At 43.4% G+C, this 25,745-nt stretch overlaps 1 protein-coding gene across 5 annotated transcripts in view; it reads right to left on the bottom strand.

Moving 5' to 3' along the window:
• Positions 1-1,518: 1,518 nt before the first annotated feature.
• SGCD (sarcoglycan delta) overlaps positions 1,519-25,745 on the bottom strand; it is a 526,242-nt gene continuing 502,015 nt past the window's right edge. For all 5 annotated transcript variants that reach the window (XM_075131239.1, XM_075131240.1, XM_048860561.2 and 2 more), the window contains 2 exons: positions 5,185-5,308; positions 1,519-4,269 (listed from right to left, as the gene is read on the bottom strand). In XM_075131239.1, the coding sequence (XP_074987340.1) occupies positions 4,096-4,269; positions 5,185-5,308 (298 nt within the window). In that variant the 3' untranslated portion in view covers positions 1,519-4,095. The remainder of the gene's footprint in view (positions 4,270-5,184; positions 5,309-25,745) is intronic.

The following is a 25,745-nucleotide window of genomic DNA, read 5'->3' on the forward strand; positions in this document are numbered from 1 at the left end:
TATGAAATTGAAACTAAGCAAGTCTTGAGTAGAGACCTATTAGGATATGAGAGGGCTATGGGCAGAAACAATCTTATACAGTGAAAATAATTATTCAAAGAAATATGCAAACTAAACCTACCACATGGCACACACTGTTGTATGGTCAACAACTGCGGCACTGACTAGATCTCCATTTACTAAAGTACCACCGGCCACAGTGTACTGTTGTCTCCTAACAACAACCAATGGGCACCCTCAGAGTTTTGTGTTGTGTAACATTCCTTCCCTTTTTAAGCAAAGATTTTCACTGTTCTCAAGCAAACAATAATCCCACAGGGGAGTGGGAAGGGGATCCTTTTCTAGGAGATGAATAGAGGGAAGAAATGAAATAGATGGTTTTGTGTGACCTGTCTTCCCATCAGACTGAAATGGTAAAATTTAAGTCACTGCACAAGGGTTCTTTTAATCATGTGACTCCCATTAATACAGGAGCTGCTTGGCAACATACCTATGCTAAAAATGACCCCCCCCCATGTACTGTACCTTGCACGAAGGTGCTTTATATCACAGACATACTATCCTCATTGGGCAGGGATGCTTTAGTTCAGTATGTCACACTTAAGACTGTTAACCCTACTTCAATCTTTGCCAAGCAAAGCGATTGCTCTTCAGAAGCTGCAGGAACTTACACACACTGTTTAGTGAAGACCTTGTCTCTAACTGGGTGAAACTGGCTACTGTGCAGGGGGACAACACAAGGTCTAGGATACCACATAAGCGCTAATGTGAGGATTTAAGTGGAAGTTAAGAGGTGCGTAAGTCTGCACAGGGGTGAATTTCACCTGTTAGAGCAAACTGATTTTTTTCTTTAACAGCATGTAATTTAACATTTTAAAAGCTAGAAATGCACTCTTATCTTCGTATGCATAAAAAGCTGGGCTTTCCTAATCTATGCAAAACTAAGGTACTCTTTTTACCTGACAAAGGGGACCTGCACTAACAACAAGCTGTCATGGTGATAGGGACAGGTACTTAGGTCACCAGTTCAAATCCAGCTCAGACTGGTAAACGACAAAATGGCCTCAAGGCTCTCTCATCGCCTTTGGGAAATGAGCATGATGATCTCAGTTCAGTTTCCCATAGATAAGCATCTACCTCACTAGAACTATCCCTGCACATGGCAGTAAACCGTTAAGCAGGGAGGGCAAAGACTGAATGAAGGTAAAGACTGAGCTACCCTCCAACACCAGCGGTGGAGCCTGCTAGGCCAGGTTGAGGAATATTGGCAGTACAGTACAGGAAACTACACACTACCCCAGCCCTTCCCGGGACAGTTCTGGTGCTCTGCCTAGCACCTTTCACTAGCACTGGAATCAATCATTGGGGGAGAAAAGTGAAATAAAACCAGACCTTTGGACAATACACTCTTTCTGCAGCTCAAACTTCGTTATAACCTTGTGTACCCTGGACAAATTTTTTTATGAATCGGCCCTTGCATATGATATGAATTACTGTCCAATACAAAACGAAATGAGAAAAAGTGTTACAGTAAATGTATTCCACTTGGAGCTATGAGTGTGGGACTTCAGCTATGGTCTGGAGGTAACATACATTGTCTTTTGTTATACTTAATGTGGTAAAGAGGCTATACTCACGCCAGCGGCCCTCACAGCCTTTACGGATTTCACTTAAATCTGCTTCATGTTGCACCATTGGCTCCCATGACATCTGTTGACAGCCGCCACCCTCCCTTCCAACTGTCCCCCCACAAAATAAAGTCGTTTTAATAACAAGATAAATATGATGTGCTTCTCCTTGCTGAGTGCATTGACTTAAGGCATAGGCACAATTTCCCCTCTTTGAACAGAGATGGTATAGTCCTATGTCCCAATACAATTGTTATCCTGGGTGACCCTTTGCATTCATTAACAAATAGTTTGAACTTGATAATTAACCTAACCGTATCACTAAGAAAATTGTAGAACTAATCATTTTTAACCGCTGTCAAGTGTAACATTTTATGGGTGTCCTCAAGTGTGCTTTGTTAGCGAGCAAAACAACCAGAAGGACCAAAGGGGGATAGGTTTTTTTCTAACAGTCTGATCCAAATTCCATGCAAGTCAATGGAAGTCTTTCTATTGACTTCAACCAGCTTTGGATTATGCCCTATATGCACATTTAAAAAAATCCAGAAACCTGGCACTCTCGAGCCTTCCCCCTCCCCCGCCCCCGAATTCAAGTGACTCATGTAGAAATTGGCCAACCTGTCTCTAAACATTTTGTTTTTGTGATATCTAATCTTGAAAATTGTTTGGCGGAGATCAATGTACTTTCAGTATCACCAGAGGTATGGACAGGTTTGAGTATTTGTATAGGGGTAACGTTTTCAAAAGCAATGACTTAGCAACCCAAGTCTCATTGAAAGTTAACAGGATTTAGGGACTTTTGAAAAATTTACCCTGTATGTTTTTCAAAGGCTTCTTAAATGCCTGGGAGAGCCACTGATGGAGTTGAAACCCAGTAACTATGAGATCTTCACACTGCTCATGGTATTCCCATTTTTGGATAATGGAAACAGTGTGACAAGATCAGATCTCACATTTTTCCTTCCCCATAAATGCCTCATGGAGGGGAAAAAACCCCACTCATGAAAAAACAGATTCAAATACTGAGTTATTTGGGTTCAAGTTCAGGATGACCCAGAGCCCAAAGCCTTACTTTTCTGTGACCTAATTTGGTCATAATCTTTATAAAACGTTTTTTAAAAGTCCTGTTTCCTAATCAGCATCTCTGATATTTGCAATCTCCACAAAAAGTGAGTGACCTCAGACTGCCCTCCCTGTTTTATTTAAAAAAAAAAATCCCTGCAGAGAATTTGGATAATGCTTCTCTTTTGTGTGAGTTTCACTGTCTCTCAGACAGGTTCCCGCCAAATCTTACATGTTCTCAGCTTTGCAAGGCGTGGGTGTGTGTGAGAGAGAGAGAAGGAGGGAGGTGGTTTATTTTAAAAGCAGAATTACCCCAGACTCCTAGAGTGTAGGATTGAATGCTCTAGGGTGAACCAGAACACCTGATGGCTATGCAGACCTGGTATTTTTGTAATTGCAACAATTTTTATCTTTTTTTTAAATTAAAGAATTTTTTTGTTTACAGGGGATGTGACATTCGCACAGTTAGTTTTCCTGTTGATGCAAAGTAACGTAATAAAATGTCAGTTACACAAACAGGGATCACTATTGTAAACCCTAGGAAAACAGAATTAGCCTTAATTTCATTTTTCTCCCAGAGACAGGGACCCCCCCACATAAATGTCAATTTCCCTGATCATTTATACCTCTATCTGCCAAGGAGGACTGAAAGGGCCTCCCTTCAGAGCCCATCAAACGTCGCCCCTTCACTGGCTGAGTCTGTCACAGCTGAATGATGCATGCCATTCTCTACTTTCTCTGGGCCTGATCCAGTACCACTTAAGTCAATGGGAGTTTTGCCATTTACTTCAGTGAGAACAGGATTGGGGCCTATATTCCCTGCTTCCAAAGGCTAAGTGGTGGGAGACCAGCACTGGGAATCAAACCCAGTTTTCCTGGATGGCAGTGTAGAGTCTCCCAATTAGGTTGCTCTACTTTAGATTAAAAATAGAGTGTCATTCAGTGACCGGCGTCTTGGAGTTCTCGAGGCCATTTGCTCTGCCTTGCTGGCCATTCTGTTGCCACTGATTTTAATGGTGCAAAAATTATCAGAGTTGTTCTCCTTTTGCATGATGCTAGGAGTACGTCAGTCCATGTACTTAATCAGACATTGTTTCCACTGCTATGAGGAGACGGTGAGTTATAAGGGAGGACCATTAGGTTATATTAATACAGAAGGGTTCAGGGAGTAGTGAGTCCAATTTAACAGAATGTAATAGGGTCACCCTGGGATTCATTGTACTGAAACATCGTTTTACACAGAGGATATATATATTTATATATATATATATATATATATTCACACGCGCGCACACACACACAAAAAAGTCTTTGATAGGCTTTCTGGGTTCTAGCAAAAATAGTTGGGAGCGGCTATCTGTGAGACCAGAACAGGGCCTTTGTGCTGCCTGCTGGGAACCGTCTCTCAAGAACAGATGCTTGTGTTTATCTGGCAGGTGGAGCTAGCTCCTGCCTGAGACAGGAATAACCTCCCGTTGGAACACACACACAGCTCGTAGATTTTTTGCCTGGATCCGGTAGAGGAGTGGGATGCTAGAGGCAATCCAGGCAGTTTGATATTTGCAGAATTCAGCGTAATCTGAAGTGGAGTGTGGGGAGAGAGAGACAGAGAGAGAATTAGTGATGAGTTGAAATCTTTAATTGCTAAATTAATAACTGTCATTGCAAAACGGAGATGCTAGCAATAGAATTTTTCATGCAAATGGGTCCGGGGGGAAGCAGGGGCCGCTGTACTTACACATTGTTTTAAAATAAATCTAGCTACCTTTAAAATGAAACATCATTTCAACACGAGAAGTTGAAATGTTTCGTTTAGAAAATGCTGAAACAAAATGTTTCAGCTTTGTCAAAAAATACTTTCTCTTTTTTGGGGTCAAAACTAGTCGCCGAGTTCAACCTGAATTTGCAATTTCAATTTACCGAAAAGTGCATTGGGGGTGGGGGTGGGGGGGAATAAACTACTAATCTGAAAAATTTCACCCAACGCTAGGTTTTTCCCATTTTTTTAACCCTCTTTTTGCCTTCTGGCAGTTGACTGATGTAGCTGTCTAACTTTTCCTGACACTATTCCCTCAGAAATCAAAACAGCCGGTTACAAAAGCTTTTGCAGACCTATACAGGTGAATTAAGCTCTTCTCACTGCAAAATTCATGATCTAAGATTGAATTATGTTAGCCAAGTAAATCTCATTTTAAACTGACAACCAAACAGAGAATTTAGGAGCATAGTGCAATTTTACAGCTGCATAAATCTCCTTGTACAACAGATGCTATTATCCAAGCACTTTAAAAATAATGAATCAGCTGAGCATTCTCCATGGAGGGACTCTAGTTTGCACACAATGTGTTCAGCCACTGCTATCCTATCTGGGCCAGCTTCACCATTGTTTTTAAACCACTGTGTGAAAGGGGGTTGCTAAATGGATGAGGCAGTTATAAATCTGCAGGTGAAGGTTGGTTCTGGTTTAATTTAGGGTTTGTTTTCCATTTCCTACCTCTCCATCTTTTGATTCCAGCCTCAGCTCCGTCCTGCATGTGGCTTCCATGTTGCCGGCCTCTGCGTTAATTTCAATTCCCTTTGGAGCCTCCATCACCAAAGAGCGTGTGGGTGACTCCAGTCTGTAATGCAGTCAAGATGGGATTATCTCACCAGCTGCACTTTGATGTTAAATCTGAGCATTTCTTCTCACCCCGCTCGATTCCCCAGTGCCTTGCACCTTAGGTACTCATTGAGAGCCTGATCCAAAACCCACTGAGGTTAGTGGCAAGACTCCATGTACAAAGTGGGTATAAAACTTTACCATTCTAATCTGGTAGCATTTCACACCTACTTTGCCCAGATGTAGATGAAGGAACAAGGGTACAAGGGTGCAAGGCACCGGAAACTCAGTTTCGCAGGCTGATCAGTTTGCTCGCTATTCTCACAAGTTCAAACATTTGTTAAATAATCAATACCACAACCTGCAAAACGTTATAATTCTGATACACAACACTTTGCATCCTCAAATCACCATATCAACATGAACAAGCCAGTCCTCATGACATCTCTGAGAGGCAGGGAAGTGTTATGCTTATTTAAGTAATGGGAATACTGCAGTAGAAAGGTCTAAACGATGTGCCAAGGCTGTGAACAAGGATTCGAACTCAGGAGGGCCTTGGAATGAAAACCCTTGGGGAAAGTTCAGCTGTTCAGAGCCAGGAAGAGATTAAGGGCTGCTTGTCCCTACTTGTCAAAGCCCCACAGGTATTGGTGGGCCTAGCGTCTTAACGGCTCAATTGATGAAAGCTCCTGCAGGTTCAGAAGCATACGAATCTCCAAGGGGAGTCAGCTGCCTTGCACAGTGGGTACAGGGCGTACACTTCAGTCTTGCGTGGTGGGGGGGCCCCTCTCCTGCTCCTCACCAGTTTTCACCTGGCTGCATGGCTCACTAAGGCTCTGTCTCCATTGATGCAAAGATTTATTTTTTACAGATTAACAAATCCTAGTGTTCACTGTCAGAGAGCTACGCGAGGTCGGCCCTATCCCTGCCCACCCTAAGCCTGTGGTTGACCTTGCCTGGTTTCTCCCAGTAAAACTAAAGAGCTTTGTCTGAACCGTGTTTACTCTGTGAAAGCCACCATGTGTTAGTTACCTACAGTAAAAAGACCCCTCTTTTGTCAGTGAAGCCACAGGCTAAGCAGTCTTACTGCTGTTAGTTTCACCTGCCTTCCCAAGAGGGAGTGAAGGCACAGACATTAACGCTGCTGCAGTGGTAGGGAGAACGCAACCCAAAATGGCTGTCCCCTGGCTCTGCTTCACCCCAAAGCCTGGTGGAGCCCCCCGACAAGCACTGCTGTTAACAAGGAGATGCTGCCGTGGGAAGGTCTGCAGAAAACCAGCTGCTCCTTCTTCCCAACTGTCTGGTCTGCTTTTCCTCATGTTCTTTCTACTCTCGTGCTCCCTGCTATGATGCCCTAAGGCAGTTACTATGGGTCTGTCTATGCTGCAATTAAACACCCGCAGCTGGCCCAGGCCAGCTGACTCAGGCTTGCAGTGCTGGGGTTCTCGGGCTGTTTAATTGCACCGTAGATGTTTAGACTCAGGCTGGTGCCCGGGCTCTGGGACCCTGGGATGAGGGAGAGTCCCAGAGCCCAGACTCCAGCCTGAGCCTGAATGTCTACAGTGCAATTAAACAGCCCTGCGAGCCCGCGTCAGCTGACGTGGGTCAGCCGGAGGTATTTCATTGCAGTGTAGGCAGACCCTATGGCCTCTTAATTAGTAGAGACTGCGACCATCTTATTCCAGCTACTCTGTGAACTGAAAGAAAAGGAAAAGGAGTACTTGTGGCACCTTAGAGACTAACCAATTTATTTGAGCATGAGCTTTCGTGAGCCACAGTGAACTGAGACACATCCATTTAACTTTTTTTTTAAAATCATACTTAAGCCAAAGATATGAGACCCTTAAATCTATGTAAAAGAATGTGAGTGATGTAATTACAAACCGTGGCTCTTTCAGTGAAACTAAGACTGTGCTTAACGAATACACATTTGTATTTATAATCTGGGTCCAATTCTCCTCTCGCACCCATTTGATATTATTGGGACCATCCTGATATGAAGGGCTTTGTTTTATATATGCAGCTACGCTCCCACCCCCACCCCCCCAAAAATGCGTTCCAATTTTTCACACTTGCTCTCTGCTCACCCTGCCCTCAGAAGACTTTATGCTGGTGGAAGTGAGAAAAGAATCACCCTACTAATTTTTGGCACTCAGGATTGCAGGAGGTCTATTGTATGATTTATTTTCGATCTCCTGAATGAATCCCTCAGACACCTGTCTTTAAACCAACAGCTGAAAATCTATGCAAAGCCAAGCAGTGCAGTTGGGGATTTATGCACAAGAGGGGGTCTGAGTAATGTTTACAGAATACTTTCATTTGAAGCAATCGTTTAAGACACACACTGCTTTCCTCTGAGTTAAAACCTTATTCCGTCTCCCAGAGCAGAACCAATTTGGAGGCTAATAATGATAGGAAATGATTTAGCGATGAGCAGATCATTCAGAATCAACATTTGTTTTCCATGGCAGCTCTGTGAAGCTTTCCATAGGACTCACAGCCTGGCAGGTTGGAATAAGCCTTCACTTACAGCGGTAGAAGGGTGACTCAGTGAGACACTAGATCAGGGGTCGGCAACCTTTCAGAAGGGGTGTGCTGAATCTTCATTTATTCACTCTAATGTAAGGTTTTGCGTGCCAGTCATACATTTGAACGTTTTTAGAAGGTCTCTTTCTATAAGTCTATAATATATAACTAAACTATTGTTGTATGTAAAGTAAATAAGGTTTTTAAAATGTTTTAGAAGCTTCATTTAAAATTAAATTAAAATGCAGAGCCCCCCGAACCGGTGGCCAGGACCCGGGCAGTGGGAGTGTCACTGAAAATCAGCTCATGGGCCACGTCTGGCACGCAGGCCATAGGTTGCCTGCCCCTGCACAAGAGCTCTTCATTGTTTGCTCTTCCATTTTCCATCCTAGTGACTGGCCGTTACGTCCTTTTTTTTTTTTTTTGCTTTTGTGCTGAGGGCTCTCGAGGGCCTGATTCTGATCCTACTTACACCAGTGAGAGTGACTGCACTGAAGTTAATGCCCTTATCCTGATGTAAAAGCAAGATCAGAAGCAGGCCCTGAGAGACGACTGCTTTCCCCAGACACTACTTCACTGGAGCTGCTTTTGCCCTAAAGCAGGGGTTCTCAAACTGGGCGGTGGCAAGGTGGTTACAAGGGGGTCACGAACTGTCAGCTCTGTGGGGCTGACATCCCTCAGCCCCCATTAAATTTAATCCCCCATTTTTAATTTATAAGTGGGGGTCACAGTCAGAGGTTTGCTGTGTAAAAGCGGTTGCCAATATAAAAAGTTTGAAAAACACCGCCCTAAAGCATATGGGCTTCTGGAGCAACCCCCTTTCTGTTCTGCAAGCCCTCTCCTCAATGGCTTTCAATGGGAGGTAGGTGCCTATGGAGCCTTTGAAAATCCCACAAAGCACCTTCTGCATCTTTAGGTGCCTAAATACTTTAAACATTCTGGCCCTTAGTCTCAGTTCCTCACCTGGGATAACAGCACTTCCAGCTGCTCAGGGATGTTGTGAGGATAAATATAGCAGGACGTGAGATGTGCTCAGATACTACAGTAAGGGGGCCCAGGTAAGTGCTATGGATAGAAGATGGGCGTGGGGACACACCAATCTTTCTGCAAACAGCCGTTACCCGAATCAGAAGTACTGTCAAGGTCTTGTTATGCAGAAACTGAACATACTCTGCCTGCATAGAAATGCATGTCAGCATGTACATCGGTGAACTTCATCCTTCTCTGTCTCACTCATGCTTAATGGGTAGTGCTAACTGGGCTACTGAAACCCCTTCATTCAAATTTATCTCTAGGATGTCTCTGCATTAAAAATGAACAAGTGGTGGCCGTTGTGTATCTCCCGGCAAAGACTTCTTACGTTGGCGCTGGAAACTCTGTACAACCATGAATCAATGAGAGAGCAAAACTTGAAACGCTATCCCTGGGCTTGCTTTAAAACTCCAGTAGTAACTGATGGGAGGTTGACATATCCGTTTATTCTGTAGTTCCAATGAAATGCATTCTCCTGGAGCGGTCATTGTTTACCCAGATTTCTACTTTTCATTTCCTTCGTCATAAGCAGCGCCATTAATCACGTCAGCAGCCTGCATATTATTTTCTTCCCATATCCCCCTCATCCCCTGCCGAATGAAGTGCTGCTTTTCTTACTATTATGAGCCACCTTCTGAATTTGACAGGTTTCAGAGTAGCAGCCGTGTTAGTCTATATCCACAAAAAGAAAAGGAGGATTTGTGGCACCTTAGAGACTAACCAATTTATTTGAGCATAAGCTTTCACGAGCTACAACCCACTTCATCGGATTCATCATCCGATGAAGTGAGCTGTAGCTCACGAAAGCTTATGCTCAAATAAATTGGTTAGTCTCTAAGGTGCCACAAGTCCTCCTGTTCTTCTGAATTTGGTGAGCAAGGAGGATTTGTTGCTGATGCTAAGGCTGCGTCTGCAGCAGCTGGGGGCTGCCCTGCCACAGACCAGCAGTGGTTTTGATGCAATGGACGCTGTTCCCGAAAAGAATGCTTGCTATAACTCCTGCATGGGGAAAATGTACTGGCATGTGGGCAGGTGTTGGATAAATGCAGTACTTGTGATTCGCTGACAGTGCAAGGGAAAGGTGCTGCCGACCACCCTGAGTCACAGACTCCCCATTAGTGCTGAGATGAGGGAGCTTCTGGGGAGAGCCCAGGAGAGCTCGGCTCCTGCAAAAACAGGGCTGTCACTGTGAATAGGGGATCCAGGGAGTGTTGGGAGGACCTAGCATGAGACTTGAATGAATTTTAGGGAATACATGTGGTTAAGGGGCAAGCCCCGACTCATTCTTTGAGCCCTCTCCCCAAAAGAAATGAACCAGCAGACACTCCATGGGTGGGAATGAAGTTTCTTGTTCCCCACATGAGACTTCCCTGCACAGGGAACAATCCCAGCTCTCTATATGGAAGAAGGATTAATTTACTTTTAATAGGTCATTGGCATATGATACAGTGCTGTAGCAACATGAGTTAATTTAATTTAATTGAGAAACCTGCAGATTGAAACTAGCCCGTGCATTACTGAAGCTGCGGGCCATTATTTCCAATGGTTCTAATTACTTTTTTACAGTATCCTTCAGATCAGCTACAAGACTTCATGTTGGGCATAAAATTAGTCACTGTTAATATTGGACTTGCTTATGTCTCATACAATTGGTAAATTATACTAGCAAATAAATGAAGAGCCACATCAGTTTGCCAGCAATGAACCAGTATTTTAGGATGAGAGTTTCTGTTTTGATTCCTTTGTTTCACTAAAACCAACAGGATCACCCATTCATAATGAGTTGTATCTGTGATACCATTACTTATGAGCTGTCTTCCAAAGGACCTATATTTTCCCCTAAAAGAAAACACAATAAGATTTTTTCCATTGATTAGAATAGAAGTTAGTTTGTTTTTGTTGAATTGCCAAGAAACCTCTGGTTAATTTCATCTTGTAGAAGGCCACATCTATATATTTTGTTAATTACATTGTTTTAGCTCTGCTGGATAATGGCACAGAACAGGTAAAAGCATCCCTGCTAAGGAATGGGGGTTAAGAGGTCCTTCTTGGGGACAAACTATGACTGACTGTGAGGAAGACTTCACAGACTCTTCCTTATGGAGTTTCCACCTAATTCTTGCAGCAAAAGTGAGGCTAGGTGCAGGGTTTTACACCCCACACTTCTCGCCAGTATGGGAAAAGTAGCTAGTTCAATCCAAACCCTCACCACTTCCCAGGAGCTCAGGGCCTGTGCCACTTCATTGGCTTCCCCCTCTGGCTGTCCAGCAGTGTATTTGCATTGGTGATTCGTAAAAATGAAACAAACTAAAAATGTAACACATATTTGGGATGGGGAGAGAGAAGGGAGGAGAGAGAAAAGATCCCAAGCTTAAATGGGGACAGAGATGGGGAAGAGTAAGTGACACTGGGACTGGAGAGGGTGGTTTTAAAGCCGACAGAGGGTCTGTATAAGGGAAGAAATGCTAGCAGTTTCTTATCCCTAATCATGATATTGTGACTTCCAGTTCATATGATGTACAGTACTCAACCCAACACAGACACAGTAAGTACTGTACAGGCTCAGAGCAGAAATCATGGTGAATAATAAAAATATTTATCAACGTTACTTTTTGCATGGCATTGATATAAATCTTGTTTTCAATTACATTCTAATGAAATGCATCAATTACTGTATGAAGAACGATGTATGATTGTAATCTCATTCAGTAGAGATAAATCTTATATATGCAAGGTTTCTTGAACTACATTAATTGCTGATGTAAACAAAGACAGATTATTATCTTTGCATTCAACAATATTATTGCAACATATTCTTCTGTTTGGCAGCATTAATCACCATTCAATTTCCAACAGTTATGCTGCAAATCCATTATGCAGGTGACAACTCAGATGCAGCTGCATTCTGAAGCAGAAAGAAAAGGAGGACTTGTGGCACCTTAGAGACTAACCAATTTATTTGAGCATAAGCTTTTGTGAGCCACAGCTCACTTCATCGGATGCATTCAGTGGAAAATACAGTGGGGTGATTTATATACACAGAGAACATGAAGCAATGGGTGTTACCATACACACTGTAACGAGAGTGATCAGGTAAGGTGAGCTATTACCAGCGGGGGGTGGGACACCTTTTGTAGTGATAATCAAGGTGGGCTATTTCCAGCAGTTGACAAGAACATATGAGGTTTTTTTGCCCCCCCCTTTCCCCCGCTGGTAATAGCTCACCTTACAGTGTGTATGGTAACACCCATTGTTTCATGTTCTCTGTGTATATAAATCTCCCCACTGTATTTTCCACTGCATGCATCCGATGAAGTGAGCTGTAGCTCACGAAAGCTTATGCTCAAATAAATTGGTTAGTCTCTAAGGTGCCACAAGTCCTCCTGTTCTTTTTGCGGATACAGACTAGCACGGCTGCTCCTCTGAAACCTGTCATTCTGAAGCAGGTTATTCTGTACTGTTGACTGAAGGTATATTTAATTCTTAGGGTAATCTGTAGAGGAGACTGCAAATGAAAATTCTTTCAGCTGTAATCTGCAAATCCTTGGCTAATTTCTAGGACAAACCCGGTGAATGTTGCTAGTTTACGTCTCAGTATATGCTAAAGGCTACACGTCTAATTATATTTGCTTGGAAGTATTAATATTGTGGTGCCTAATTAAGCCAGGAAGAAGTCTAACTCAAACTGGGAAGGCTGCAAAAACTCTGCTACTTCTGTCCTGGGACAGTGCAGAACCTAAAGGATTTTGTACCAAACTGAGCCAACAGAAAGAGACCAGGAATTGATAAAGTAATATGAATTTGCTCATGTGCTGAAAGTCACACATGTCCGTAGGTGCTTTGCTGGACTGGGGCACCTGCTGCACGACTTGGGTGGTAAAAGCAATGAAGCCTCACGTCTCAGACTGCACCTGAGGTATGGACCAATGACCTACTAATACGTGGCCTATCATGGCTTATTGCTCCGTTCAATATTTTCACTGTAGTCTCTTCACCTCACCTCTGTCCAGCTCTCTTTCCTACCCCAGGTTCCTCTAATTTTAGCCTTCCTTCTGTTCCCAGCTGCTCAACTCTCCACGGAGTGCGTGTGGAGCAGGGTGCCAGTCCGTCCGTAGGTGCTGCCGCATCCGTCATAAAGGTCAACCACTTTCCCCTGCTTCTGTGCCCCTAAGTCACTCTCACTCCATTGTCTTCAGTCTCCCTTTAAACCCTTCCTTTTCTCTTTCCCTCCCCATTGCCTTTCTCCACAGAGATGTCACACGCCGCAGATACATTTTGCTTTTGCTTTGCGTTTCATCCCAAGGAAGCATGATACATTTGCAGCTGTTTTTGCTAACTTTAGCTTAATGTTGATGGAGTCAATTTAGTTTGTTTTTTCCTACCTTGAATTTCAGCCCCTGTTTCTAGTGTACTTTCCCCAAGCATAGCTCATGTTAACATAATACTCTCCTGACCATACCAGGGAAACAACTTAAACTACTGCAGAGAGTAAATATATAAGAGAAGTGGTAATTGCCTGGCAGTTAACAGTTATAAACTATTATAACACAGGTTATAAATCACGATTAGCATAATGCTTAGTTGAAATTGATCTAAGGCCTGGCAGGTTCTAAACTAATGAGAGACTGGATTCATATCCTGATAGCAAGAACACGCCCCAGATGCACTAATGAGCTGGAGGGGCCCTTTGTTGGCTGTGCTAGGCAGGAGAATCTCTGCTTTCGTTTTCAAAAGAAGAAACCTTTTATTAAACGTATTTTGGCGACCTATGAGGACCTGCCCTATTTTGAGTGATACCTCATCCGCCCCTCACCATAGGGATGAAGTTCTTTATATATAGTTCATGTTATGTCCCCAAACCTAAATACATGTCATGATTTTTATCCTTTAGACACAGTTTACACATTTGTAATGTTGCAGTAACTTACTCAGAGCCACCATAAAGTGCTACAAGCAGCAGAGCATACAGGAACAGAAGTGTACAGAATTCACTTCAACAGCCCTTCTTGTGATAGACGAGTATGCTGTGTTAGGGGAATTGCTGAAAAAGATGTAATCATGCAAAGTTGTCCAAAATGTTTTAGGGTTTTTTGAAATTTTAAATGACCTTTCAGGTGGTTTACATGAAGGCATCTACCATACCTAAAAAGAGATTAATCAAGATCAGACAGAAGATACCAAATGTAGCTAGGGAGGATATACTTTGAAAAACTACTCAGATCTAGTTTTATTGTAACCTGGAGGACTGGCACCAGGGTAGAGATTGTCCAAGAAAGAAAGTATGAAATTAATGTTTAACCAAGAGGAGATAGGGATGTGAAAATTAAAATCGCCCGGATAATTAAAAATGTTGATTGTAAATCAAGGAAGAAAGGAAATTACCATAGAAACTGGGAGATAAGTCTAAAGTGACGTGTGATACATACTGATGTGGCTTGAAAAGATGGTCTGTTCAAATGGATGGGAAGGGATTTCATAGCCACAGAATGACTGACTAGTTTTTTTTAAATGTAAGGATGATGGCAGTTCCACTCCCTCTTTGCCCAGTGGAATGTCTGCACATTGGTCTCGTTCAGAATCCCTCATGGACCTGAGCAGAGAGTTGCTTAAAAGATAAGGTTCAGCAGCACAGGATGGAACTAATCTAACAGCCACATGTTGCACTGCAGTTTCATCAGAAACACTGGGGAGCCTTTATTTAACAGGACCCAGCTGGAGCAGTGAGAGGAGGCTGACTCCCGCGGCCCAAAACCTCAGCTGGTGTAACTGTTGACTTTAACTGAGCTATCCTACTTTACACCAGCTAAGGACCTGGCCCCTAAGTCTTCATTGGCTGACAAAAGAGCAGTTTTGAGAACAGAGGAAGATGATGAAAAATACCATAGCAATTCCACACGGGACGGAGAGGGAGAGCTTGGAGAGAAAAACATGCCAGGTTATAGATTGCAGAAGGTACTGTGTGACAGAACATTAACACACAGTAAGAGGAATCCCTGCTCTGGAGAGCCTACGAGCTGGGAATGGAAGTGTGGACTGCTGGCATGTGTAGATTTGACAGATGCTAACTGACATTGACACATAGCAAGTACAATAATAGCTGCCAACTAAACAACAGCCGTGTCATTGATACCGCTGTACAGAAGTTAAGAGCCTGTAAGTGTTTTGATTATAATTCCTTATCGTCAAATGTCTCTAACTTGGCCTAAACTTGTAGCCCAGGCCAAAATTTGTCATGGAAGGTCTCAGCCTCCTGGTTATTTTGTGTCTGTGCTAATCAAAAGACTTGACGCTGTGACCTGCTCTGCCCCCTCAACTCCCACTGACTTCAGTTACTGTGTGTTCTTAAAGAAGAAAAACAATGGCGTCTGTATTTTCCCGTATGCTCTCAGAATCACACACTATACCTGCTGTCTTAGCTTACCGATGACTTATTTTGGTTAAGGGTCAGTGAATATTTCCTGTTCAGCTTATCTACTGTACCTTGTTACATTCACTTAATACAAACTTTAAATCCCCCCCCCCTTTCTAGTATGTGAGTGCATTGATTTCACACAAGAAAATCAATTTATGAAATGCTACGTTACCACACCAAATCCCAAACGCAATCTTAGAAACAAAGGTCGGGCTAATCGAAGTTGCTAATCAAACTTGGAAAGCTTTTCACTGAAAAGCGTAAATGGAAAGAGACCATGTCAGCCTGAATTTGGGAAGAAGGTCTGTGGCTGGGTATCATTTTCGTGGGATGTTGTTAAGCTAGGAAGGAAACAAAGGAGAGTACAACACATTCTAGTTCTTAAATGCCCCTCCCCAGCACCCCGACACCTCAGTCCCAAAAAGCTGTATCATGGTACAGCAGTAAGTGAGTACATCACAATGGGTACTGCAGACCCAATGGGGAGGCAACACATTTCATCCCAGCTATGAGAAATTATAATGGGAGTGAGGAAGATAGCACTAAATAGGAGCCTCCAAGTGGGCTTGTCCTTCTAGAACCTGGGTGAAATTCACCATGTGCAAAGGTACCACGCAAAGATTACGTGCTACTTAAGTTCCACTTAAGCCCTATTTTGAGGCCGGCTTTGTGTGAGCATTTTATGTAGGGGGAATTGCACTCGCTATCCGTTGTTACAGGTGAATTGGGGTGACAGAGCCATCCATGGCAGGATGGTCCTGGGTATATCATGCAGAATACCCTGGTTTCAGCTTGGAAGCACCTCTACATGATAGCCAAAGATTGGCCTACTCCGCTAACGCGGGCCAGCCTACTATTGCTTTACTACTTTTTAGTCCCTTTCCATGGTGGAATACATGATGCATCTTCCGTGTTTGTCTTATAGTTCCTTGTTTGAATGCGCCAAGTAATCTTGCTGAATAGACTAGAATTTTGCTGTTTATAGAGTTATTTATACTCAAGGTCCCAAAGTAGAGCTGGTGGGTGACATTTTTCCAGAAAAATCTTTTTTTTTGCCAAAAACATTCAGATTTGGGTGAACTGAAACAATCAGCAAATTCAGGTTGATTTGAGGACATGGTTTTGGCTGGGGGGGGGGGGGGGGAGGGCGGAATCAGAAAAAAATCAAAATGAAATGTTTCGACTTTTCATTTTGGAATTTCCATCAATTTTGTTTATAAAACATTTAAAAAAACCTCTGAGAATCAAAATAAAACCTTTTTGACATTTCGTTTTGCCAGAAAAATTGAAAGATTTTTGTTTCAGATCACACAAAAGGATTTTTTCCCCAATTTTACGGTTTGGTCTCCATACAGAAAATCAGTTATTCGCAAAGCTCTACCCCAAATAATCCAGTACTTTCAAAGTACTGAATTAAATGCTAGATGTGTAATGCTTTGCCAAAGCAGCAGCCATTATCCACAACAGTCTGCATGCAGACTTCAACATCAGAACTGTTGCATGAGGAGAGGGAATGTTGACCCAAATAACCAGGTTCTCTTTTTGAAAACAATCATGGAGTTTTAGCTGCCATTTGGACAGACACAATGGAGGAGGTATAGGGTGTAGCTATAGCTGGTTTGGTCCCAGGATATTAGAGAGCAGAGATGGGTGAGATATCTTTTTTTTGCCTCACCCCCTTGCCTCACAGAGGTTAAACCTCACACAGGTTAAAATCTCATGTGGATGATACGAACAGTGATTTTTTTTCATCCTTTTTTTCATTTGGGGACCCTGAAAAAATTTCAAATGGAAGTGTGGACCCCTTTGGAAATCTTAGTCTCCAGACCCCAGGTTGAAAACCACTGTTCTATGGTAATGACAAGCTTTTGCGAACCCCTTAGATATAGTCTGCAGACCCCCAGGGGTCTGTGGGCCACAGGTTGAAAACCACTGATATAGAATTTCAAAGGACGATATAGTATTATTTCTGGGACCGCGTTGTACTTTTCATGTTCTTCTGTTTTTGTTACTTTTAAAGAGATGGCAATTAATAAGAAATTACTAATGAGAAGCAAAGAGATACCCAAACCAGAAAGGAGAAAATACTCTTCTGAAAGCTTAGAAATTTTAGGATGCAAAACCATTACGGAAAAGGGGTGTGTGCACCTGTGCATGCACCGCAGATTTGGTGGTGATCTCCATACTGTACATTGGAAAACTTGATCTGAAGAGCTTATTTAGCATGACAAAACGCCTACAGCCTGATGGCTGTTTCTGCAAATGCACTTACAGACCTTACAATATGGGGATGGATACTCCTGTGGTATATACATTGATTGCATTGTTCGTTTGTAACGATTGCACTAATTAAATCTGTATGAACAATCTTACTCATTTTGACCTTAGATTTTTGTCCCCCCTCTTAATTAACTTCAGTAATGAGCCAAGCACCATCTAATACCACGAGTGGCCAGATATTTTGTTCAAGGCCTGTTGTTTATTTCATGCAACTTTACGAAAATGAAGGTTGAATTGTTATTTGCTAAATGTCAATTTTTACACTTCACTGGACCTTTTCTGAAGCTTGTCAAGAATGAATCTGTAGGAGTAAAGTCACTTTTTTACCTCTGATCTGAAGCGTATAGAGGCTCTAACAGCTTTTCAATTACTTTTCATTGTTATGCAGAAGAAAATGCCATTTGCTACCCATACTGCACTTAGGCTTGCCACAATTCTACTTCTATTTTTTCATTATTTTGACAGATAATATAGATGTTTATTTTTAAGCTTTTTTTCCAATTTTTGTCTATTTAAATTTTCACAGCTTCAGGAAACTGTCGGAGGAGGGCAGACAATTACTTAATGACAGCAGATGTTGAGATTCAAAAAGTTCAAGTTTTATAACTCTTAAAACACTAATTGTCACATCACATCAAAATAAACAAATTAAATATCTTTAAATCAAATTCTAATAAGTTCTCAAGCAGCATTTTTCTTACTTTGCCTATATGTACGTTTTGATTATTTATAGATGGAAATATTTTCTGTCGGTTGTGTGTGTACAGTGAAATAATTGTTTACCAAAATTTACTGATAAAAATCTAATCCTTAGAAGCCTCACTATACTGCACAAAGGGTCTGTAACTGCATCAGTTCTGTAACTTAAAGGACACATTTTTTCATGGAAAAAAATGCCATTTGCTGTCCATACTATACTTCACAAAGGGGTTACCTGGGTGTAATTGTGGTTAGAATTTAGCCCAAAATTCATTTAATAAAACAAAAACATGTTAAAAAGATCTCAATGTTCTAATATACTTTTTAAAAATCTATTTTAAAGGCCAAATGAATTAGACCATTAAATTGCCTAGCAGTGTCATAGTTGGGTATCTTCCAGTTACACATGCAGCTTCTATGAATGCATATTCAGAGACCCTGATAAAAGTAAAACAATTCAATGTTGAGAATAGTAGCTCAGAGCTACGGAAATCAAACTTGTTTTTGCTGATCATCGACCTAGTTAAATATCACGGAGTTGTCAATCCTTCTCAGATTTTAACTTTATTCTATTTCACTCAGGAGTTACTGTGGAAATAAGGAAAGATACAGAGAAAAATCAGTTGGTAAAATAAGGTAGATAATGCAGCAGAGAAGAAAACAGAGGGATTTTGAGGATCAAAGGAGCCAACAGAGGGATACGAAAAAACATGTATATAATGCACTCTGACAGGACTAGCCTAACTTTTTAGGGCTTTTGATTGCCTTGTTCTTAACAGCAGCTTCTCTTTAGCTAGAAACAGTCGTTCTGTTTTTTATTTTTACATGCAATCACTCTTGAATAAACTTTGTGTTTTTTTAAAGTATAAGAAAATCTATTCTCCAGCTCCAATCACTTCCGATAACATAAAAAGCACTGTGTAATCTTCACCAGTTCCTCTAGTTCCATGTTGGTCCCCTAGCCCTCCCTATTCAAACAAAGCCATTTTTTGGTTTCTAAAAAACTCCATTCAGTGATTTCTCAGTGGGTAGTGAAATGATGCAATTAAAGCAGCTAATGGTGGGGGGGAGGGGGGGAGAGAAACACTGAGGTGACCATGAGTGGCAGATAGCATAGGCAGGGGAAGGCTGTGCCTCCCCAAACAGCCTGGCATGGCCTCCGCCCCCCGGCCGCCTGCTTTCTGCGCTTCTGTGGCCCAGAGGCTGGGGCAGGCCGGGTGGGGCCAGTACACACAAGGCCTGGAGCTGGGGCTCAGGCCATGTCCTGCCACCTGCCCGTCCACCCGGTGCTGGGAACGCTAGGACTGCGCCGCATGCTCAGCACTCCAGGGCTGGGCGCGCTCCGGCCACACCGCCCAGGGCTGGGGCTGTGCAGGGGAGCTGGCGGCTGGGGGGAAGAGGGGGTGGGCTCTGGCAGGGAAGGAGGGCTTGAAGGAGAGGGTGTGGTCTTAGGCAGCGGGGGAGGGGATAGGGGCTAGCATCCCCCAATGGCTCGTTCACCCACCGCTCATGGAGGTGACGTAAAATGGATTAAAAAAACGGAACTGGTGTCACTAAGTTCCAACAACTCTCAGTGAGAGAAGCACAACTGCCAGCATGGGGATTTAGCTGGGTTTTCATTTTATTTGTATTTTAAAAAACAACCATTCAATCACATAAGAAGGATGCAAAAAGAAAAGGAGGACTTGTGGTACCTTAGAGACTAACCAATTTATTTGAGCATGAGCTTTCGTGAGCTACAGCTCACTTCATCGGATGCATACCGTGGAAACTGCAGCAGACTTTATATATACACAGAGAATATGAAACAATACTTCCTCCCACCCCACTGTCCTGCTGGTAATAGCTTATCTAAAGTGATCATCAGGTTGGGCCATTTCCAGCACAAATCCAGGTTTTCTCACCCTCCACCCCCCCACACAAATTCACTCTCCTGCTGGTGATAGCCCATCCAAAGTGACAACTCTTTACACAATGTGCATGATAATCAAGTTGGGCCATTTCCTGCACAAATCCAGGTTCTCTCACCCCCTCACCCCCCTCCCAAAAACCACACACACAAACTCACTATCCTGCTGGTAATAGCTCATCCAAAGTGACCATTCTCCCTACAATGTGCATGATAATCAAGGTGGGCCATTTCCAGCACAAATCCAGGTTTTCTCACATCCACCCCACCCCCATACACACACAAACTCACTCTCCTGCTGGTAATAGCTCATCCAAACTGACCACTCTCCAAGTTTAAATCCAAGTTAAACCAGAACATCTGGGGGGGGGGGTAGGAAAAAACAAGAGGAAATAGGCTACCTTGCATAATGACTTAGCCACTCCCAGTCTCTATTTAAGCCTAAATTAATAGTATCCAATTTGCAAATGAATTCCAATTCAGCAGTTTCTCGCTGGAGTCTGGATTTGAAGTTTTTTTGTTTTACGATAGCGACCTTCATGTCTGTGATTGCGTGACCAGAGAGATTGAAGTGTTCTCCGACTGGTTTATGAATGTTATAATTCTTGACATCTGATTTGTGTCCATTTATTCTTTTACGTAGAGACTGTCCAGTTTGACCAATGTACATGGCAGGGGGGCATTGCTGGCACATGATGGCATATATCACATTGGTGGATGTGCAGGTGAACGAGCCTCTGATAGTGTGGCTGATGTTATTAGGCCCTGTGATGGTGTCCCCTGAATAGATATGTGGGCACAATTGGCAACGGGCTTTGTTGCAAGGATAAGTTCCTGGGTTAGTGGTTCTGTTGTGTGGTATGTGGTTGTTGGTGAGTATTTGCTTCAGGTTGCGGGGCTGTCTGTAGGCAAGGACTGGCCTGTCTCCCAAGACTTGTGAGAGTGTTGGGTCATCCTTTAGGATAGGTTGTAGATCCTTAATAATGCGTTGGAGGGGTTTTAGTTGGGGGCTGAAGGTGACGGCTAGTGGCGTTTTGTTATTTTCTTTGTTAGGCCTGTCCTGTAGTAGGTAACTTCTGGGAACTCTTCTGGCTCTATCAATCTGTTTCTTTACTTCTGCAGGTGGGTATTGTAGTTGTAAGAAAGCTTGACAGAGATCTTGTAGGTGTTTGTCTCTGTCTGAGGGGTTGGAGCAAATGCGGTTGTATCGCAGAGCTTGGCTGTAGGATGGCTGTAGAAGGATGGTCATGTAGTTAAGGGACTGGCAATCTGAGTTTAATTCCCAGCCTCGCCACAGATTCCCTGTGTGACTGCTGGCACACTGATTAATCTCTCTCACTCTGTAAAATGGGTTGATAATAATAAGGCTTCCTTTCTCCTACGCTTTGTCTTCTTGTCTTGATTGTTGTGGTGTGTATCTTTTATATATTTATCCACATCACAGAGCAACTGAATGGTTTGGCACCGGTCTCTGTTTGTTGGAGGACTGGGAAGATTGGTCAGGGACACGGTAGACTACTTTTGTGAAGCTTCCAGCCTGGCTGCCTGCCTCAAGCCCTGTCAGTGACTCGTTTTCATGAGTAGGGAGATGTGACCCAAAAGAAAAATAATTAACTAGTTCAAAGCCTGCTAGGGGCCAGCTGGACGCAGAGGAGGGGGTGCTGTTTTAGTCATAGCCCACTATACTTCCTACAATGCTCATGACCTTCCCCCACAGTGGGCAATGCTCAACACCTATATCCTTCACCGACATGGATGCATACTGGGGCAGGAGAATTCAATCCGTAACAACCACTAGTCACAGCCAGTTTGTGATTTACACCCTGTGTTAAGGGAAGCAGGAAATGCCGCAGCGCTCGGACGCCCACGAGGCATTCTCACCCACTCAGCCGGAATTCTACATGGGGCTCTGGAGTGGCACACAGTGGGAGCGGGAGCTCTTCCACCTTTTCTAGCCCAATGCCCTCAGCCTTTTTCTCCTGGAGCTCTTTGGGGTGGCTGCTGCTCACAGCCACAAGAGCCTGGCAAGGCCTGCCATTGTGGTGTGCCCCTGTTCTGCCCTCTCCCCACAACCCTTTCAGGGCCAGCCAAAATTGGACCCTAAATACCTGAATAGAGAACACACAACGGACCCACAATGGACCAGATATCATCAAGACAAAATGGCGAAGTGCCTCCCAATCAGGGACAGTGCAGCTCCACAATGCCCCCATTGCAGGGCTGTACTGATGTGGTGCTTTGGAGCCCTGAGTCAGTAACCCACAATGGAACTGAACTGTAGGGAGGCTGCAGGAGGTGTGGGGGAATACCCTCACATGCAGATGCAAGCCGTACTGACTTCAGGGGGAGAGCAGGACTATGAGCGGCCACACAGCACATTGTAACTGGGATTGGAATCTAATCTTTAGAGTCAAACTTAATCCTTCTTTGGCCCGCGCCCCCACCCCCACCCCAAAAATCAGTGGAGAAATACTGCAAGAGAAAACTTAATGAGGGTTATGTTTAGAACCGGCCAAAAATACACATTTCCATCCCATGAAAAACACTGAGATTTTGGGGAGGGGAAAATTGTCCCGAATCAGGAAGAACAGAAAAAAATTAATTTTTTTCATAAAGCAAAATTCCAAAATATTTTATTTTGGGTCAACTGAAATATTTACACCATCTCAGTATCTGGCAGGTGGCCTGCACATGGGAAAAACCAGAGAGGTTGGCATAGGCTATGGAGGAACCCAGGATAAAAGAATTGGTGTAAGAGCTAGATAAGTCTTTTTGCAGGTGGTTTCTCTAGGAACACTGCAGTGCTAGAAGCCAATTAATTCCAATTCTGCCTTTGTTCTCTGAATCACTCTAAAATGGGTAATGAACTTCCCCAACATGGATGAATCACAAATTTTCCCAGTGTTTCCTTTCACTTTTGGGATTAAGCGTCCATGTTTCCCAAATGCCTAAACAAAACTTTTCAAGTGCTGCCCGCGTCACATTATGCATCCAGATTTGGCTGCTGTTTATAAAGTTAAAAAAGTACATCTTATGTCAGGGAAGTATTGGAATTTCTAATCCCAAAGTTGCTGTTTGAAGAGTGATGGCTTCTTTCCAGTCTGCCTGTTCGTTATTTTTTTGGGAGGGGGTTTCATTCCTGACTTTGACATTGAGCCATGCAGACAGGCTTTAGCAGACGGGAGAAAGTGAAGTTCTAACAGCCACTTCACTATATGGTCTGAGTATTGAATTATGGACCATGAAGGCAACAGTTAAGAGCCTTGATTTCCTGTAAGCCGTGTACCATAGTCTCAAAGTACATTTTTCTCTACTTAGCAGCCTGTCTTGACTGATCAGCGTAGAGGCACTCACACGGATTTCTTAGTGTAAGGGCTTGAAAAGTCAGTGGTTCACGACCCTTGTCGGTAGAATGCTAACTTCACTGATTGCTTTGCTTGCTAAATGCAAGCACCTAGACTTGGTGTTTTTCATGATCACAATGTAACAGTAAGTCTAAAAATATTTCATCTGTGCTAACCGTTCTTTTCCATGACTAGTCATAGAAGGACCCTTGTGCTATTGCATTACATGGATGAGATTGTCTTAGACAATCACAAACTTTACTAAAAAACCTAAAATTTAAGCTGCAGTCAGAATGTAATGCCTGCATGAAGCCAGCCGAACAGGTTTACCTTAGACTAAGGGCCAGCTTTTCAAAGGTATTTAAGCATCTAAAGATACAGATAGATGCCTAATGGATTTTCAAAAGCACGGAAGTGAGTTAGGAGCCTAACTCTCACTGAGTCCAATGGGTGTCTAATTTGCTAGGTGCCTAAATATCTTTGAAAATCTGGCCCTAACTGGTAATATAATAGGTAACAGGGTCTTCTCACACCATCAGCTGTTTACGGCTATCCATACCAGTTCTCATCCACTACCAAATGAACATTTTGGATAGTTTTCAGAGTAGCGGCCGTGTTAGTCTGTATTTGCAAAAAGAAAAGGAGGACTTGTGGCACCTTAGAGACTAACAAATTTATCTGAGCATAAGCTTTTGTGAGCTACAGCTCACTTCATCGGATGCATTCACAAAAGCTTACGCTCAAATAAATTTGTTAGTCTCTAAGGTGCCACAAGTATTCCCTTTCATTTTGGATAGTCTCTCTCTGGGAGAAATCCACCACTGTACAGAGGGCCAGTACAAAGCCTCAGAGCAGGGATTAGGTGGCTCCCAGGAGGTGCCTATTCCTTGTGCTTTGTAAAGGGTTAAATTTCACTGCTTATGCAATGTCCCAACCTAATCCATACATACAGGGATGTATTCTGGATGATTCTACTTTATCTAAGGGCAGTAGTTTGCATGGCTTCCCCTTTTAATTAAAGGGAAAGCAACACTGAACTGTACAATGCCACTGCAAGATGACTGAACAGTTTGGCAGGCAGCTTTGCAAACAGGCTGATCCTGTTGGGATCCTGGAAGTGGCCAGGCGGAAGCCTAAGGGGAGGATCCACAAAGTCCAGGATATCAATTAATTACGGGGGACAACTAAAGATATAACAGGGACAGGCATGAGGTCACAGGGCTAAATGAAGGGAACCTGATGGGGACACCGAGCAGAGAACCCCGGACAGCGCCCACTGCTCCTCAAAGGTGTCAAGGGAGTCAGCAGACGACGTCCAGATGAACTCTGCCCGGATGCATTAGCAGACGGAGGATCGGAAATAGGCCCCTCAATCGCAGGAAACCCTGTCAGCCAACCTCCTCTCTCCGGTCTTGGGCAGCTGCAATTCACTGAGATCTCTCAGAATCTGATTCTTACCAACATAACCAAAAGACTGCATTTCAGCAACCGCTGGATAGAAGTTTGGAGTAATAGCAGAGGCTCTTGTAAGATGCGCTGTGACAACCTGGCATTCTCTGCTCCTGCAAACTGTGAGGGCTTCAAAAATGAAACTTTTTTTGTTGTGAAAATTTGACTGTCGTTCTCAGTCAATGCAATGTCCACATGCCATATTTTATTATGACAGTCAGGGAACTTGGGGTCAAAGCCAGCCTGGAGAAAGCCTCTGGATGAGCTAACCCGTATGCAACAGGAGTGTGTCCTGCTAGTTAAGACTAGGCTCTGGAAGGCACGTGATGATCTTATTTTACATGTAACCAAATGTTTCCAATATGTCTGCTTACCTGCAATTACTGTTTGTTAAATAAGCGTATATTTTTCACTACCACCTCTAAGGGCTGTGAGGTGAGGGGAGTTGCGACACCTGAGATGAAACCTGTAAGCCGACGTGCACTGTTCCTGTGGGAGCAGCAGATCTATGAATTCTGTGAGCGCCCAGTGGACTAGAGGTTAGACACTCCAGGGGAACGCTCGGAGCCTGGAGTGCACTTACTGCTTGCATGCAGAGGGACAACTGAGCCTGTATAGGCTGAGAGAGGAGAGCTTGTTTTGCCTGTGGGTCGTGGACCCCCTGGCAGGTACAGAGAAGGTCGCCTCATGCTACGGGCAGGTGGTAGCGAGGTGCCTCACGATCTTGGGTACCGATGGGAGATGTCACACCTCTCACCCAGAGACAAAGTCTCTGCTTCTTCCCAGGCCAACTGGCTGTCTTCTC

The sequence above is a fragment of the Caretta caretta genome, chromosome 8, assembly GCF_965140235.1.
Source record: "Caretta caretta isolate rCarCar2 chromosome 8, rCarCar1.hap1, whole genome shotgun sequence".
Classification (NCBI taxonomy): domain Eukaryota; kingdom Metazoa; phylum Chordata; order Testudines; family Cheloniidae; genus Caretta; species Caretta caretta.